Raw genomic sequence first — 16,625 nt, forward strand, 5'->3', positions numbered from 1 at the left:
TAATACACATGGCATCATTCCATCTCAGATATTCTACACACAGAAATAAGGAGAAATCAGTTCTATGAGGTGATGCTCGCATTCTATCAAACCATTACTACATACTACATAGGCACCACTACAGGAATACTACTACTGCGTACACATTGAACACGGTACTCGGAACTCGGCATCATACAGATATTGTCTCGCCCACTTGGGTACAGAATACGCTATTATAGTAGGAACTGGAAGCTTGCTGTAGACGGGGTTGAAACTGCGGATATCGGCCGGGGTAATTGCTTGCCGTTTTCAGCAGTGCTTTCCTTACTCTCTTACTAAGTAACTACTTACTACCTAACTAGTTACTACTTAGTACTAACTTGTAGTATGTAGGACTGTATCTAGATAGTCACTAACTAGTAGTTAGTGAATTAGTTGTACTTTTTAGTATATACTCTACACTCTAGTTAACTACTACATATGCAGTAGGTATAGTCAGAAGTTTGTTAAATTATTGATCTAGTTATATGGTTAGCCTTCATCAAGCCAACTTCTTAAGAGCATACTTATGTAGTCTAGGGGTGTTTGTATTGAGTCTATTAAATAATATCATATACTATCTACGAGTAGGTCAAGTATGGGAGTAAGGTGGTACTGTGGATGCCTAAGGTATCACTACTTGGATCCACTTTGTCGATAAACATCCACGATAGCAGGTAATCAGCTCTATCAACAAGAATCAACAAACCGTCAACAATCTTACAGAGAGACGAAAGCTGCAAAGACTCGTCACCTTCTCCTAGTGCACTATCGATTCTAGCAAAACAAGCAGCAGACGACTAGCCATGCTCTCGCTACCGCTAATTACACCCCGCGACGTAAGTTCTTCCTTCCACCTCCACGTCCAATTCAAATATAGAAAGAAAAGCTGAAGAGCAGTCCTACGAGCTCTGGTTCGGTTCCTCACAGCCCTACCGCTCCTCACAAAACCAACATACTCACGAGCCCACACAATTACATGGCCACGCCCGCCGCAATGCCCCCGCAACACCATTACAGAGCCGCACGCTCATCTCATCGACGACCCCCTCGAGCAGCCTGTCTGCGCTACTACTCGAGGAACGCGCCCTGCGCGCTCGGAAACAAAACATCTCTTCCTTCGGGTACTCGTGGATCCGGCCTGCGGGATGCGCAAAGACAATGCTGGGGATGAAGGAGGAAGAGGCGGAACGCGAAGAAGCCCTTGCCACCGCCGCGGCGGAGATGGCTGCTGCCGCTGCTGCAGTGGCGGCGGATGATAACGACGGGACGAACGAATTGGACGGACAGGATACCAATCCCATGGAACGGGATTTGGACGAGGATATCCCCGATGCAGATGCCGAAGGGTTAATCGAGGAAGGCGAAGAGGATCTAGAGGACGAGGACGTGATTGACGAGGAGGAGTTCATGGAGCGGGATCTGGACGATGATATCCCCGAGGCGTTTCCGGATGATGAAGACGATGACGATGAAGAAGACGACGAGGAAGACGACGAGGACGATCGAGATTTTGACGAGATCCCCGTTGCAGAAGATAATATGAGTGAAGATATGGCCCGTGATCTTGACGACGATATTCCGGAAGCAGAGGAAGAAGACGATAGTGATGACGAAGAAGATGACGATGGAGAAGAGGAAGAGGAAGAGGAAGAGGGAGAAGGAGAAGGAGGAGGAAGACACGAAGAAGTCGAAGATGAATGGCAACACACCGATACAGACGAAGAATTCGACGAAGACGACAGCTTCGCCATGAATCCCTTCCGAACCAGCACAACAAGCAGCCGTGGCGGTCTCCCCCCGCCGCCGTCTCTGCGCCGGCCGCGCGAGACCGATGCCCAGCGCCGTTTTCTCGACCGGTGGAGCGGTGGAGGCGACAGCTTTGACACGAGTGGAATGTTGATTGACGAGGACGACCTACGGGCCTCATTGGCGAGTCGGGGGAATCAATCAAATAGATTTCGGCGGCATAGACGCCGGACGAGCGATAGGATGGAATAGGACAGTATAGTAGTCTGTATACAAGTAGACAACCATAGATATAGTACAAGTCAGGCTTGCAATCATTGAGTGCTGTGAACAGTAGTGTTCTATCATTATTATAAGTATACTATTCCAGGACAATCAGTATCCTAAAGCCTACGCAAAGTCACATTTCACATCCTCCGCCGCCACCGCCGCCGCCAAACGAGAGAAACCCTCTCCCCGTGCCTTGGTCAAGGTGACAGACTCCCCACCCAATGGCATCCGCAGCGAACACTCTCTCCCACGACTAGGTCCAGCAGTCACTTCCCGTACAACGGCCTGCGCTGCCTGTCTTGGATCCACTCCTTCCAGTCCATGCGCAGAGATAATCACCTTCAGCACCGTATCGGCAGGAGTACCCACGTACGCGGCGGGGAGAGGAGACAGCCCGACTTTATGTGGGTGGATGAAGTGTGTGCGCATCGCGCCAGGTTCGACGATCAGCACGCGGATACCGAGGGGAAGAACCTCTGCAGCTAGGGCTTCGGAAAAGCCTACCACTCAAGCTCATCAGCACATCATATAGAAGTGGGCTTTCAGTTATATATATATATATATATCTTGATCTCTTACCCTCTATTGCAAACTTTGTGGCAGCGTAAAACGCCGTCCCGGGATGGGGATGCCAGAACTCCGCACTGGAGATGTTGACAATCACGCCTGTTCCACGGCTCGTCATGGAGGGAAGGAGGCTCTGGATAAGCCGTGCAGGGCCAAAGAAGTTGGTTTCCATAAGTGCGCGTCCTGAATCGATACTGTCGAGCCGAGCCATACAATTTTTAGTATATATCATCTTTAAGTATATATTCAAAAGTGTTTTTGATAGAATCACTTGAATGTCTCGACAACACCACCGAGTGCATAGCCAGCATTGTTTACTAGGACGTCCACCCCTCCGTGTTCTCGTACAAGAGACAAGACAACACTCTCTGCATCGGGCGCCGTCACGTCGAGTTCCGCCCACACCCCGCCCAGGGATTCGATCTCCAGCACGGCAGACGGGTTGGTACTCTTGCTGCGTGAGGTGGCGATGCAGCTGTGGCCGGCTTGCAGAATTGCACGCGCGAGATCGAGGCCGAGGCCCGTGGAACAGCCGGTGACCAGCCACTGCATCTTCTCGTTAGAAGTTTTAAGATAGAATAGGATATTAAATAATAAACTTGGTTGTGCCTAACCTCTAGCAGTAGGTGACCTGCTTTATATATGCGTATCGCCCGAAGGGCAAGCTCCCTCGGAGAGATTAATGTCACTCGCCGAGAATCAAATCCCAGTATCATTGAATCACGAAAGTGTAGAGACCTTGTTGGATGGTGATATGTGACGTTAAGTCCGTCTTATCACCGGCCGAAGAGGGAATTCATCCGATGCCGATCGACAAGGTAAGAAGGCTCAGAATGGGGACTATAAGCTCATTCTAGAAGTGAACGATGTAAATGTCAAACCACTGTTTTCTGTTTTCAAGTCTTAAGATACCTGTATATACATCTATCAAAGATCTTGGCAATTTTCACTCCAAACGCCGGGTCAAGACTAATTGGCTATACAGATTAGAACCAAGTTTAGGAATATAAGAATCATGCACCATGTGGCTATGTCAGCCACACGTAGGCGAAAAGAAGAAAAACCGCGAGAAAGAAGCACAGCCAGACACGCCAGCCGACGCCGGTGCGTTCGGCCATGCGGAGCATTCGGTTCATAGTGCCGCGAAGACGGACGCGCGACGCCTCGAAGGAGTCGTTCATTTTTCTGTTGGTTGATTAGTATATATTGGGGTAGTCAGCATGTTCAGGGACCGGAGGACTCACTCTGCAAGTGCGGATGACTCGCGGATCTCGTCACCAATAGCGACAGTTAACTAAACCATTAGCAATGATCAATATAAGAAGAGCCAAGAAAAAAAGGCACACACCTCCTTCAGCATCTTGACCTTTGCACTGATCCCCTCCACCTCGGCATCATTCTGCGACTCAAGAGATGAGAGGACTGCATCGGAGTAATGGCCTCTGCAGAGTGTTAGCATAGAGACAACACACAAATCGAATATATATATATATAAATACACACCTCTTATCCGGCGTCGCAGTGCGATAGTTGCTTCCACCAGCACTACCACCGTTCATATACCCTTCCCCGTATCCCCCGTACCCACCGCCGATATGCCCGGGCGACTTGCTACCGGACCGGGAACCGCCACCGTAGGAATCAAAGAGCGACGAAGAAGCGCGGGGATCGCGTTGGTGGAGATTCGACCGGGGAAATCTGCTGGATTAGCTATATCCACAAACAAAAAGGGTTGGTGGGATGCAGAGTGTCTACCTACCGTGAAGCCATGTTGACGTTATTATCAAAGAGATAGCTTTTTACTTGGACATCTTGTCATAACATGTACTAGTTTATTGAACTCCGAAGTTACTCCGAAGAAGTTCTCTGCGTAGATTTTGAACGTGTCGCAGGGCTCAGAGAGCACGGGGAATTAATAGGAGGATTAATTGCCATCTTGCCGTGATGATCATTAGTTATCTGGTGGCTGGTCCCTGGACCGGGGTTGCACGTGACGTCGAGGGTCGAGCTCCGGATGCAAACGTCGGCGCAATAACAGACATTTATTACTCGTACTCTAGATATCCTATCTATTTCGACAGCTTGCGCTTAGTTTTGTGTTCTTCAAACCGACATTACATTGTTGAGAAGGGGTAGATAAAAGACTGTATGCCATATGGTCATTCACACTGTCTCCATACAAAGATAAAAAATTATAGAGACTAAAACGAAGTGAAACTCCCCAATAACCCAGCGCCTAACATTCATCCTCTTTCAATCGTATGAAAAGATCGCCTTCCCATTTTGTATGATGTATGACTTCGTAAGAAATAACGGAGGCCTTCCACCTGCATTTTGGTCGTGTTTAGACAAGCTTAATCGCGCATCTGGTGGTCCTCTTCTTCGCCGCCATCGAAATCCTCGTCGTCATCGTCTTCATCCATTTCGCCCTCGGCCTGGGCCTTTTGGGCGGCCTCGGCGAAGTCGATCCTCTTACCGCGGGTGCGACGGCCGCCTTCGATGATGTTCTGGGTTGAAATCGGCTCGAGGTTATCGTTGTCATCATCTTCGTCCTCTAGAACAACAGGCACGAGTTAGATCGGAAGCAGATGAAAGCAATGGGGTTTATGGAAAAGCGGGCATGACCGATCAATTCGATGGTATTCAAACTGGGGGGGTTATTGTTATTACCTTCGTTCTAGACAGTGCAAAGAAAAAAATGTTAGCCTTTCTGTGGATTACACGTGGATTCGATGGAATTACCATTTCATCATTGTCACTCTCCTCTTCACCGCTCTCTTCGTCCTCGTCCATGCTCATCTCAAGGGAGGGATCCTGGGCTCTGCCCTTGCCCTTGTTGTAAGCCGCAGCATCGGGAGCGTTGGCGGCGGGGTCGTTGAAAGAAGTAGCGTGATCACCCATGTTTTCAACGTGGAAATATTCAGTCCTGAAGGGGAATGGAACGAAAATCGATGGGAGACGAAAGGAAAATGAGAGATCAAGATAGAGAAGAAGGCGCGCTGTGACGAACAAGGGAGGTGAGGTGAGAGATCCGATGGGAGATGGGAGCCAGACCTCCTCCGACGCCTTAAACCAAACAGGGCATTTGTTTTGGGGCAAAGTCGCAAGGGAGATTCAATGCAGTAAGAGCGCCAGGATGCTGATTGGCTGAGCTGGATGATCGAGTGTACTAGCGCTCCCGTGACAAACCTTGCCCTTCATCGACTTTATGTAGTACTATTAGGTACACTAGGAGGTATCTAGGTACCTACTTATATACTTAGGTAGTTACCTTCTAGTTAACTAGTCAATATCTACTATGACTGCTCAAATATGGAGTACTTGATATTTGATGGGAAATCAATGGTGTTGAAAATAATGGTACTGGTACATTTTTATAATAATATCTAGTAATGATGGTTTATACTCATTGACTGAGCTAATACTAGTTGATATATTTTATAGAGAACAGATAGACTGAGAGGTACTCGTGATATCATATTTATACTCAGTGACCATGAAAGACCTCGGCAGGCGGCTTTTCAACTATAAGCCAGTTATCATCTAGTACAGTCCGTGAAAGAATATGGGGAACACCATATTAAATTTAAGCTGTATCTTAACCTATGAGTATAAGCCTAATAGTTAGTGCCTAGCTTCGATACTCTGTAATCGCCATATAATTGATCCAATTATTCTAATAAATGATGGATTAATAGACACATCATTCAATTCTTCAACATAGAATATGATATTTATATGCAGTTCGAGCTAACAGAATGCCACATTATTCGACGATAGTAGGGCTTTTTTCAGCTCAAAAGCAGTCAAGTAGAGAACGATAGAAGAAATATAGAAGATAGAAGATAGATGCATTTAAATACTTAGGTATGGTTTCTGTAGTTACCTAGGGATACAATGATAGTCCCACTGCCATGCCTGCCTGAGGTATACACAAAAATTCCCACAATCCCACTTTCTCTATTACTGTGGTTTGGATGGCGTTAAACAATGACTCATATGGCCCTGTAGCCCCCATAGCTAAATAATACCTCGCGATTCGGGAGTTTCTACAGAAAAAAAAAATCGAGGCCTAGTGAAGTGGAAATTTTTCTATTGACCTGCACGTTTTGTTTCCTGACAGTGAAACCCCATAGATGATCTCAATGTTGGGCACCCCTCCTAAGATATCAATCAGGATGACGAACGAGCAGGGGGGGAAAAGTCTCGCAGATCTGACTGATAGAAGCAATCTTGTTGGCTCTCTCTACTATTTCCATTTAGACCGTAGGGACTGTAGGAAATAAACGTACAGTAGGAGCGCTCACTTCGAATTGTCGTGTCCACAAAGAACTTTTTCATCCCACCTTCTATTACGTCATCGACCACCCCGCCTCGCTTTCTGTAAGATCCTCGCTCGCCAGATTCAGACGCAAAACATAGGAAATAAAGGCCCAAAGGGGCTGTGAGACGCCTCAGGTTTTGACAGGCGCCCTGGAACCAGCTGGCAACCACCTCCGGGCGTTGCTAGGGGATTCCAGGAGCGGCTGGAAGAGCGCTGGGAGCTCTAGAAACCCATAGACACCCATCGAAACCTGCCGCTTGCTAGAAGCTTCCGGCCCATGAGTGAACCACACCGCCCACCCTATATCTACGAACGCCTTTCGCACAATTTTCTCTCCCCTCAGTCTTCCTTTTCACACATACTTCAATCTAAACTGAATCCTCTCTTCTGACTCGTAACACCCCCCGAGTCTTCTGTACACTACACTTATCACGAACCTTTCCTTTCTTCTTTATTAACGACCCCTCCACACACACACAAAATGGCTCCCGCTGTCGGTATTGACTTGGGTACCACCTACTCCTGTGTCGGCATCTTCAGAGATGACCGCATCGAAATCATTGCCAACGACCAGGGTAACCGCACCACCCCCTCCTTCGTGGCTTTCACCGACACCGAGCGTTTGATCGGTGATGCCGCCAAGAACCAGGTCGCCATGAACCCCCACAACACCGTCTTCGACGCCAAGCGTTTGATCGGTCGTCGTTTCCAGGACGCTGAGGTCCAGGCCGACATGAAGCACTGGCCCTTCAAGGTTGTCGACAAGGGCAGCAAGCCCATCATCGAGATTGAGTTCAAGGGCGAGACCAAGCAGTTCACCCCTGAGGAGATCTCCTCCATGGTCCTCACCAAGATGCGTGAGACCGCTGAGGCCTACCTGGGCGGCACCGTCAACAACGCCGTCATCACTGTCCCCGCCTACTTCAACGACTCCCAGCGTCAGGCTACTAAGGATGCCGGTCTCATCGCCGGTCTCAACGTCCTCCGTATCATCAACGAGCCCACCGCTGCCGCCATTGCCTACGGTCTGGACAAGAAGACCGAGGGTGAGCGCAACGTCCTCATCTTCGATCTCGGTGGTGGTACCTTCGATGTCTCCCTCCTGACCATTGAGGAGGGTATCTTCGAGGTCAAGGCCACCGCTGGTGACACTCACCTGGGTGGTGAGGACTTTGACAACCGCCTCGTCAACCACTTCGTCAACGAGTTCAAGAGAAAGCACCGCAAGGTATGTCAATTCCATTTTCACATTCACAAGAAAAGAAAAACAGAATACTAACTTATATTCAACAGGATCTCACCACCAACGCTCGTGCTCTTCGTCGTCTCCGCACTGCTTGCGAGCGTGCCAAGCGCACCCTCTCGTCGGCTGCCCAGACCTCCATTGAGATCGACTCTCTCTTCGAGGGTATCGACTTCTACACCTCCATCACCCGTGCCCGTTTCGAGGAGCTGTGCCAGGACCTCTTCCGTGGCACCATGGAGCCCGTCGAGCGTGTCCTCCGTGACGCCAAGATCGACAAGGCCTCCGTCCACGAGATCGTCCTGGTCGGTGGTTCCACCCGTATCCCCAAGATCCAGCGCCTCGTCGCCGACTTCTTCAACAAGGAGCCCAACAAGTCCATCAACCCCGATGAGGCTGTTGCCTACGGTGCCGCCGTCCAGGCCGCCATCCTGTCTGGTGATACCTCCTCCAAGTCCACCAACGAGATCCTTCTTCTCGATGTTGCTCCCCTCTCTCTCGGTATCGAGACTGCTGGTGGTGTCATGACTGCTCTCATCAAGCGCAACACCACCATCCCCACCAAGAAGTCCGAGACCTTCTCCACCTACTCTGACAACCAGCCTGGTGTGCTTATCCAGGTCTACGAGGGTGAACGTGCTCGCACCAAGGACAACAACCTGCTCGGCAAGTTCGAGCTTACCGGTATCCCCCCGGCCCCCCGTGGTGTTCCCCAGATTGAGGTCACCTTTGACCTGGATGCCAACGGTATCATGAACGTCTCTGCCATCGAGAAGGGCACTGGCAAGAGCAACAAGATCACCATCACCAACGACAAGGGCCGTCTCTCCAAGGAGGACATCGAGCGCATGCTCTCTGAGGCCGAGAAGTACAAGGCTGAGGATGAGGCCGAGGCTGGCCGTATCCAGGCCAAGAACGGTCTCGAGTCCTACGCTTACTCGCTCAAGAACACCCTCAGCGAGGGCAAGCTCACCATCGCCGATGGCGACAAGGAGAAGCTCCAGAGCAAGATTGACGAGATCATCTCCTGGCTCGACAACAACCAGACCGCCACCAAGGAGGAGTACGAGGAGCAGCAGAAGGAGCTTGAGGGGTATGTTCCCACCATCCTAAAACAATAAAAAAAAAACTTGATGCTAACTCTTTTCTTTTAGTATTGCCAACCCCATCATCTCTGCCGCCTACGGTGCTGCCGGCGGTGCCCCTGGTGGTCCCGCCCCTGGCGCTACTCGTACCGCCGACGAGGTTGAGGAGCGCCCTGAGGAGCTTGACTAAGCGTCTCATCCTTCTTTTTTTCCTTAATGTGTTTTCTCCAATGGCCATACGACTAAAGTAGGCTTTTATGGGTTGTTTTACGAAATAATGGGCTCGTTTTTTCTTTTTCTTTTTTCTTTGTGCATGATGACTTGCATAGATTTAGTTTTGATACATCATGATCTGCAATGGTTCAGTTGCTCGAGGCAGGAAAAGTTCTCAAGAACAATAAATTCCTTTTTCTAATAGTCATTTCATCAGTAACCATTCTAATGTAGATGCCTAGATAGTAGACAGTTCGTACATGCGTTCAATCTCCGGGTATCATCTATATATCCAAATCCCAACTCCATCGTCTAGAGACAACCTTTCTCGAAACGAACAACCTAGTTATAACCCGCTGAAATCCCCCCTCCACCACCGCTGCAACCGTCTCCCGCCATCAGCCAGCACAACTCCATATCCTATTTCCGACGCCCGCTCGGGATATTTTTCTTGCTGATCGCGACGGATACGCACCGCGGCCGCTGCGGTGCCGATGGTGAATGCGAAGATGGGGTCGGCGAATCTGGAGAAAGAAACATAAATATATATATTAGTCTTTTTTTTTCTTTTATCGCTTTGATGATGGGTATTCTTGGACTTTGACGTACTTTGAGATCAGGTACGGGATCGATGTGGACATTGTGTTTGTTGGTTTCTGGAGGGGGTAGTTTCTGCTCATTATGTGTCAGTTTTAGATGTCGGGAATACTAGTTATATCAATTCTGTATTGGGGTAAGAAGGGAGCATAAGCTTCATACTTTGTTTGTACGAGGTAGGCGCTTCAGGTCTAGGTCGGCATGGAATAATTATCATGATCACTTTGATCTGAAGCTTGAAGCTTCAAGCTTCACTTCGTATCACGTGATCTTTTTTTCTATATGCTTCTCGCTGGCGGCTCCTCAGCTCCTGTCATCTAGTCAGAGCTACTCCGTATTAGCTAGTAGTTACTTACTAGTTACCTGGTTATATTAATATACCATACTATCTACAGATGAAGTATTGGATATCCGCTATATGATGAGAATAGAATATTTGATAAGTGGAGATTATTTATTTTGAATTCAACGTTCATGCTCTAATATATAGCGACACATACAAGGAAGGCCGGAATCCATTATGCTCTAGAGCTCTATGTCAGACTGCGGGAAGGCCATGAGGGAAAAGGAAATGGAAGATATGTGGTCCAGCTTTATACGACCTGGCCGAATGCAGGGATCAGGGTCTGTGCCAGCCAGAAACTGAACACAAGCTTAGGGCCGGTCATCAGCAGCTTGGGGGTCAGACCCTTGAAGAAGCTGGTGAAACCCTCGTTCTTGGCCATGTTTGAGATGATGCGGAATCCGGATTCGGGGTTCTCGAAATTGCGGTTCTGGATACGGGTCTTGATCACGTCGAGAGGGGCGGACACAACAAGGGAGGCGCTGGCACCGCAGATGGAAGCAACAAAGTTCTGGCCCCAGGTCGCAGAGTTGTAGTCGGTCAGGCCGTAGATGTACTCCTTGGCAAAGGCAGAACCACCGAACAACTATTGGGGGAGAAATCAAGATGGTTAGGAACATGCAATAGATGGCGACCAATGTCTCCAGATAAGCGGTACTCACAGCAAATGATCCAGGAGCGTTACGAGCAGCAGTCCAGCCAGCGCCACGGTAGAGCCCCATACCCTCATCGGAAATAATCTTAAACAAACCACGGCCGCGGAAAGCCTCCGGGTTGGTCTGACGCTTGATCTTCAGCACATCCAGAGGAAGGAGAACGATCTCTCCGATACCGATCAAGCTGAGCGCAGAAAACAAGATGATTAGCCAAGGAGACTCGCCTGAATCCTCAGGTTTAGAAGTATCACATACCTTCCAGCGGTGGCATGCATAACAGCCTTGCCAGTTCCCTTTCCAAACGCGGCGTCAAAGTCCGCACTGTAGTGCTGCGCCAAGTAATCACGAGCGAAGGGCTGGCCGCCATACTTATAGATTCTTTGAAGAACCTGTAATCCGTGAGCAAAGGTCGAACCCTCCCCAGGATATCACCTCCGTCGTTCGCAAAGACGAACCTTGTATCCAGCAGCATAACCCAGGCCAGGGAAGAGCGAGGTGAACTTGCGGCCGGCAGAGGCTTCGGCATACTCCTTGAAGATGACCTGGTTGAACACATTCATCGACGATATCTAGCAAAGAGAGTCAATTCTCGCTTAATAGATAGTCATCCCGATCCATTAGCCACGAACCCTGCCCTGGTTGCTCATCAATCGCTTCGCAATGGTATCGACCTTGTCCCATTGTTAGTATCCATGCGCGAAAGGTCTGCCGACGGAGGATTTCGGCGGGCATACAGGGTGGAAAATGATTAACTCGGCAATGCCGGAAGTTCCTAGGCATCGTCAGTATCGTCGCATTCATCTCTCAAAGCTCTTCCAAATCTTTTTCAAGCCCAGGAGTGAGTAAACCATACCGGATCCAAGGAGACGAGCAGTCGCAGACTCCTTCTTGACATTTTTGGTTGCGGAACCCGCACCAGCCTGGGGAGCAAGAGCCGGAGACATTATCTTCTATTTGCTCGGTGAAAGGAGAACAGAAAAGAGAAAAATACAATTGAATTAAAAGGGCTATAGTAAAAGAGAAGTATAAGTAATTAAGCAACGGCCTTAACTAATGAGAGAAAGTTGATTCAACTGTTCCACGCGCGCCGACTCGTTCAAAACTTTTTGCCCCAAAGACACTAGTCCCGGACGAGGAACGATATCGGACCCGACGGGAGTACCTCTTAACCTTACTGATAACTACGGGCCGCCTCGGCCCTGTAATAATAATCAGGTACAATAACGTGAGAGTTCTTTACTCTGAGTTGAAATATTATTTATTCAAATGATACACATGTCGCTTCTATTTCCTATTAGCATCTACTGATATTCGTGAAGGACTGGTTCACAAGGTCAAGGAAGCTACAGTGCTGACTGACTATACCAGCAGGGTACTAGTTACCTATCACGAGATTTAATTTATGACACATGATTCTGGAATCTGATCTGAGTCTCAACGTGTATAAAATAATGAGTTATGGCTGGTGAGAATCGACTTGATTAAGAAGCAGTTTTTGAGGTGCATTCATTTGTGAACGTCTCCTTGAAAGCGATCAGGCACCTCCAGGATGACGACCACTATACAGTGTACACCAGCCTCGCCGCAAGCTTGCTGGGGGGGAAAGGGGGGAGGGAGAGGGATAGAATTTCACTTGCAGGACCAAGAGCGGTATAAACTGAAGGACAAGCCTGTATCCCGACTGTAACAAGAGAAAGCTGTAGAGGCTTATCCGAGTTACCTGTGGATAGACGACTTAATTCATAACCATCAATAGAATATTCTTCCAAGTCAGGGAAAGTATCAAAAGATAAATTATAACGCCCAGTTGAACGCCTGCAAACAAAAGGAAACCCCCTGCAAGTTAAACTACTAATCCCTTCTCTTTCTGAACACTGGCAAGTCAATCGTACGTCGGCTAAATGACGACTGGTTGAAAGCCATGATCTCGGAAGCTACCGGTTGAGATTCTGGATTGGTTGTTCACTTCTTCAAAAGTCGCCGAATGTGTTCTCGCCAGAGTATCTGAAAAGAGATCAGCATGGCAATTCACTTTAGCAAATTCAAGATCCAAATGCATACGTGATGTACAGGAAACCATCTTCATCCTTGTGCTCCTCATAGATGCTGCTCATCAATGCGGCGGTCGGTGGCAGAACCTCATCGACGAAGATGAAGATGGCCTTTTCCGGGGAGAGCTTGATGCGCTTGCGGATCACATAGACAAACTGGCCGACAGTGAGATCTGCAGGAACAAGATACTTCTTCTTATCGATGGTTGCAATGTCCGATTTCTCGACCTTCTCGCAGATAACCTACAACAAAGTGGTGAGGTAAGTAAGTTGTCAAAGAAGCGGTGAGAAACCACATCGTCTACCGCACGCAGCAGGAAGAAGTTCATCACAGATAAACAGTAGAAAGTACAGAGAGACGTACTGGAATCCGGTCAGCGTACTTCTGGCGAATACGCTCGGCCTCTGCCTTGCGCTTCTCGAAGGGGTGCTCGTCCTTGAACTTCGAGCGCATCGTCACTGATAGTGTCGTATTATAAGACTGGAAGCCTGGGAGTTTATGATCTGCTGCAAGTACTGTGACTGAATATGGATAACTTCTTCAAGCAGGTAGGAGATAGGTAGTTGATGAGAGATGATAAGGAGACAAAGTGGAGGGATGGAAGGCTACAAGGTTGATGACAAAGAGGGAGGCTAATCGACTGCTCAAGGCTACAGCCCCGCGTATTATACAGGCACCTGATAGAGGATCACATGGAGGCGGTGAGCGCCCCACACGTGAGTCATGTGAGTCTTTACACCAACACTCTGGGATTTAATATTTATTCTACTGTCAAATATTGTCAGGGCTCTTGTTAGATATTGATATCTGGTGGTGCTGGAGCCTGTAGGTCCCTTTTTTTTTCTGCATGGCTTGACTTAGGAGAATGATTCATTGCGATCGGCTACAGGCTGCGGCAGAATGACGATATCGCTCAGCAACATGGTGATCACTGATTCGCCTCCGGCCGGTCCGTATCTATTCGCCTCTCTAGCGTATTTACTTGAACAACTACATGCATGGTATTATAGATTCTTATTATATGAGAAAACCTCCAATTCAATACATATTCATTTCATCAAGCTTAAAATCTACAAAATATATCTACCGACCTAGGCACCTAGGTACTGTAGAGCTACTGTCCTTATCTTGATATGGAAGTGAGGTGCAAACACTGCAAACATTCTGGACTCTTCATACTATACTAAATACAGTGATATGAGCAAACAGGACAAACATAAGGCTTTCTGTGCAATCAGGTAGTTTCTATTCTTGCCGCCATCATCAAACATCCGGTGGGCTGATTCTCGGATGCCATGCCTGACGGTGGTGCCAGAATTATCAGAATTGTCATTGGAGAACATTGAAGAAAGTTTCGCATGATACTATAAGATTTTGATCATCCTTGTCGTGTGATTGTGCCAATTATTCAAGCCAATGGCCTCTTCAGCAGTATATATGCCTCTTCGGAGGTCGTTACGACAGTTACCATCTCGAAGGTGTCTCACTCCTACGCGCAAATTCGGTATTCAATTCCGCAGGTTTTCGGCTGAGCAGAAACCACGCGAAACTCAACAGTTCACTGTTTGGAGACCATATCTACGACTGGCTGTTGGGATCCCCTTCATAGGAGCATTGATCTACTCCATGGTAAGAAATGATGCTCGAGATGTGTTGAGGCTCTCCCTGACGAGATCCTGCAGATGACCGGAGAAGTCACCGAACTCGATGCACCTTCCATTGTGGAGCTTGACGAGACCCTGAAACGACAATCGACAATCAACGAGTCGTCTCCGATGCGTTTACGAATGGAGAAGTTGATCAAAGAACACCAGAAGAAGATCGTGGACGAACTCAGCAGAATAGATGGCAAAGAATTCCACGCGGATACTTGGACCCGGCCCAATGGCGGCGGCGGTATTTCCTGCGTCCTTCAGGATGGAAACGTTTTTGAGAAAGCAGGCGTCAATGTGTCAGTGGTCTACGGGGAACTGCCACGCCCTGCCATTGAAAAGATGCGCGCCGATCACAAATCGTTTGTCGGGGCAGACGTGGACTCGTTGAGCTTCTTTGCCGCCGGCCTCTCTCTCGTCCTGCACCCTCATAACCCGATGGCACCCACTGTCCACCTGAACTACCGGTATTTCGAAACTTCAGACCCGAAGGACCCTATCAACGGAGAGAAGAATTGGTGGTTTGGCGGCGGCACTGATCTAACACCGTCCTACCTCTTCCCCGAAGATGCCAAGCATTTCCACCAGACAATTAAGGACACCTGTGACAGACACGATGCCACCTACTACCCCAAGTTTAAGGCCTGGTGCGATAAATACTTTTACCTGCCTCACCGTGGCGAAAGCCGCGGCATCGGAGGTATCTTCTTTGATGATCTGGATGCTAGCTTTTTGCAAAGCTCGTCCTCTTCTTCCTCCAATCCACAGGAGACTCTTTTCTCCTTTGTGTCGGATGCCCTTGCATCTTTCCTCCCCGCCTACGTCCCGATCGTCGAACGCCGAAAGGACATGCCCTTCACCCCTCAGCAGAAGGAATGGCAACAGCTTCGACGCGGCCGCTACGTTGAATTCAACCTTGTGTACGACCGCGGTACCAGCTTCGGTCTGCGCACTCCCAACGCTAGGGTAGAGAGTATCCTTATGAGCCTTCCCCGCACCGCAAGCTGGGTATATATGGATCCCGTCTCTGGAACGAGGACTGATTCCGCAGACGGCGAGGAGCAGGCCGTCGATGAAACCACCGAGAAGGAAAGAGAATTAATGGACGTCCTTAGACATCCGAGACAATGGGCATAGTCCGGCCAATATCCATCATTGGACTTGTATTTTATGTGTTGTCTGGTTACGGGTCAGCTTTTCTATCTATCGGGTTCTGGTCATGCTGTACAATATCTGTCTATATATGAATCGTTATCTAAAAGTTACATTAACAACATATAGTTACCACTAATACTTGAAAAAAATCAAGATTATATACACAATTGTAAGGAACGAGAGAAATGCTACAGAATCGTAGTTTGTTTCTTCCATATTTATCCATCACTTAATCTAAGTCTATCTCCAGAGTCTACTGATTATCAATAAGAGACGTGTATCAAGTAGATAGAAACCAGATCAATATAATCAAATGAAACAATGATTTACCTAGATACATACATGTAGAACCATCAAAAAGTAAAGATGGCCTGTTTAATATACTATAGTCTATCTATATAATCTAAAGGTTACATTTATATTAGCAAAATTATAGAAATGAAAACAATAACTCTGTTCAAGAACAAATAGAAGAGACAAGAAAGGTGGAGAGCATAGAGAAAGGAAAGGAACCATAGATATAAAAACCCACGGGTCAAGGTTTAATACTTGCATACTGAAAGATCATCTCATGGAAGCTAAATCATCGTCCAACAACGAGGTTTCGCTGTTTGGCTAGCCAGCTCCTCTGCGCATCGGGTCCGCTGGAAGGGCCATGGCGATATCTCGAGACAGTAACATTACTGTTTTGTAGCTTG

The 16,625-nt window shown here is 48.1% G+C and overlaps 9 protein-coding genes across 9 annotated transcripts; 3 read left to right on the top strand and 6 right to left on the bottom strand.

Moving 5' to 3' along the window:
• Positions 1-827: 827 nt before the first annotated feature.
• On the top strand, positions 828-2,022 carry ASPZODRAFT_18938 (hypothetical protein; the record flags this gene model as incomplete). The annotated part of the gene is made up of 2 exons (XM_022727312.1): positions 828-860; positions 922-2,022. The coding sequence occupies 2 exons, from the start codon at positions 828-830 to the stop codon at positions 2,020-2,022; spliced, it is 1,134 nt and encodes a 377-aa protein (XP_022578680.1).
• A 138-nt stretch (positions 2,023-2,160) lies between these two features.
• ASPZODRAFT_72793 (hypothetical protein) lies at positions 2,161-3,159 on the bottom strand (the record flags this gene model as incomplete). Its single annotated transcript, XM_022729861.1, has 3 exons — positions 2,161-2,540; positions 2,620-2,801; positions 2,879-3,159. 3 exons carry the CDS (start codon positions 3,157-3,159, stop codon positions 2,161-2,163), a joined length of 843 nt encoding a protein of 280 aa, XP_022578681.1.
• ASPZODRAFT_102254 (hypothetical protein) lies at positions 3,139-4,412 on the bottom strand. The gene is made up of 5 exons (XM_022720803.1): positions 4,367-4,412; positions 4,111-4,305; positions 3,956-4,049; positions 3,852-3,901; positions 3,139-3,792 (listed from the first exon to the last, which is right to left on the bottom strand). Exons 1-5 carry the CDS (start codon positions 4,375-4,377, stop codon positions 3,636-3,638), a joined length of 507 nt encoding a protein of 168 aa, XP_022578682.1. The 5' UTR covers positions 4,378-4,412; the 3' UTR covers positions 3,139-3,635.
• Positions 4,413-4,886: 474 nt separating this feature from the next.
• On the bottom strand, positions 4,887-5,285 carry ASPZODRAFT_135661 (hypothetical protein; the record flags this gene model as incomplete). Its single annotated transcript, XM_022723860.1, is given in 2 exon segments — positions 4,887-5,163; positions 5,183-5,285. A coding segment is annotated over 1 exon segment (198 nt), but the record flags the coding sequence as incomplete, so codon positions are not given.
• Positions 5,286-7,412: 2,127 nt separating this feature from the next.
• Positions 7,413-9,449, top strand: ASPZODRAFT_72253 (hypothetical protein; the record flags this gene model as incomplete). The annotated part of the gene is made up of 3 exons (XM_022729818.1): positions 7,413-8,159; positions 8,225-9,267; positions 9,329-9,449. 3 exons carry the CDS (start codon positions 7,413-7,415, stop codon positions 9,447-9,449), a joined length of 1,911 nt encoding a protein of 636 aa, XP_022578684.1.
• Positions 9,450-9,818: 369 nt separating this feature from the next.
• On the bottom strand, positions 9,819-10,113 carry ASPZODRAFT_18943 (hypothetical protein; the record flags this gene model as incomplete). Its single annotated transcript, XM_022727313.1, has 2 exons — positions 9,819-9,996; positions 10,082-10,113. 2 exons carry the CDS (start codon positions 10,111-10,113, stop codon positions 9,819-9,821), a joined length of 210 nt encoding a protein of 69 aa, XP_022578685.1.
• A 500-nt stretch (positions 10,114-10,613) lies between these two features.
• Positions 10,614-12,153, bottom strand: ASPZODRAFT_135663 (hypothetical protein). Its single transcript, XM_022723861.1, has 7 exons — positions 11,922-12,153; positions 11,803-11,840; positions 11,698-11,739; positions 11,524-11,637; positions 11,324-11,457; positions 11,075-11,252; positions 10,614-10,998 (listed from the first exon to the last, which is right to left on the bottom strand). The coding sequence occupies exons 1-7, from the start codon at positions 12,010-12,012 to the stop codon at positions 10,663-10,665; spliced, it is 933 nt and encodes a 310-aa protein (XP_022578686.1). The 5' UTR covers positions 12,013-12,153; the 3' UTR covers positions 10,614-10,662.
• Positions 12,154-13,038: 885 nt separating this feature from the next.
• Positions 13,039-13,573, bottom strand: ASPZODRAFT_72844 (hypothetical protein; the record flags this gene model as incomplete). Its single annotated transcript, XM_022729868.1, has 3 exons — positions 13,039-13,072; positions 13,130-13,362; positions 13,484-13,573. The coding sequence occupies 3 exons, from the start codon at positions 13,571-13,573 to the stop codon at positions 13,039-13,041; spliced, it is 357 nt and encodes a 118-aa protein (XP_022578687.1).
• Positions 13,574-14,557: 984 nt separating this feature from the next.
• ASPZODRAFT_154133 (hypothetical protein) lies at positions 14,558-15,909 on the top strand (the record flags this gene model as incomplete). Its single annotated transcript, XM_022726059.1, has 2 exons — positions 14,558-14,749; positions 14,803-15,909. 2 exons carry the CDS (start codon positions 14,558-14,560, stop codon positions 15,907-15,909), a joined length of 1,299 nt encoding a protein of 432 aa, XP_022578688.1.
• Between the last annotated feature and the right edge of the window lie 716 nt (positions 15,910-16,625).

The sequence above is a fragment of the Penicilliopsis zonata genome, assembly GCF_001890105.1.
Source record: "Penicilliopsis zonata CBS 506.65 unplaced genomic scaffold ASPZOscaffold_15, whole genome shotgun sequence".
Classification (NCBI taxonomy): domain Eukaryota; kingdom Fungi; phylum Ascomycota; class Eurotiomycetes; order Eurotiales; family Aspergillaceae; genus Penicilliopsis; species Penicilliopsis zonata.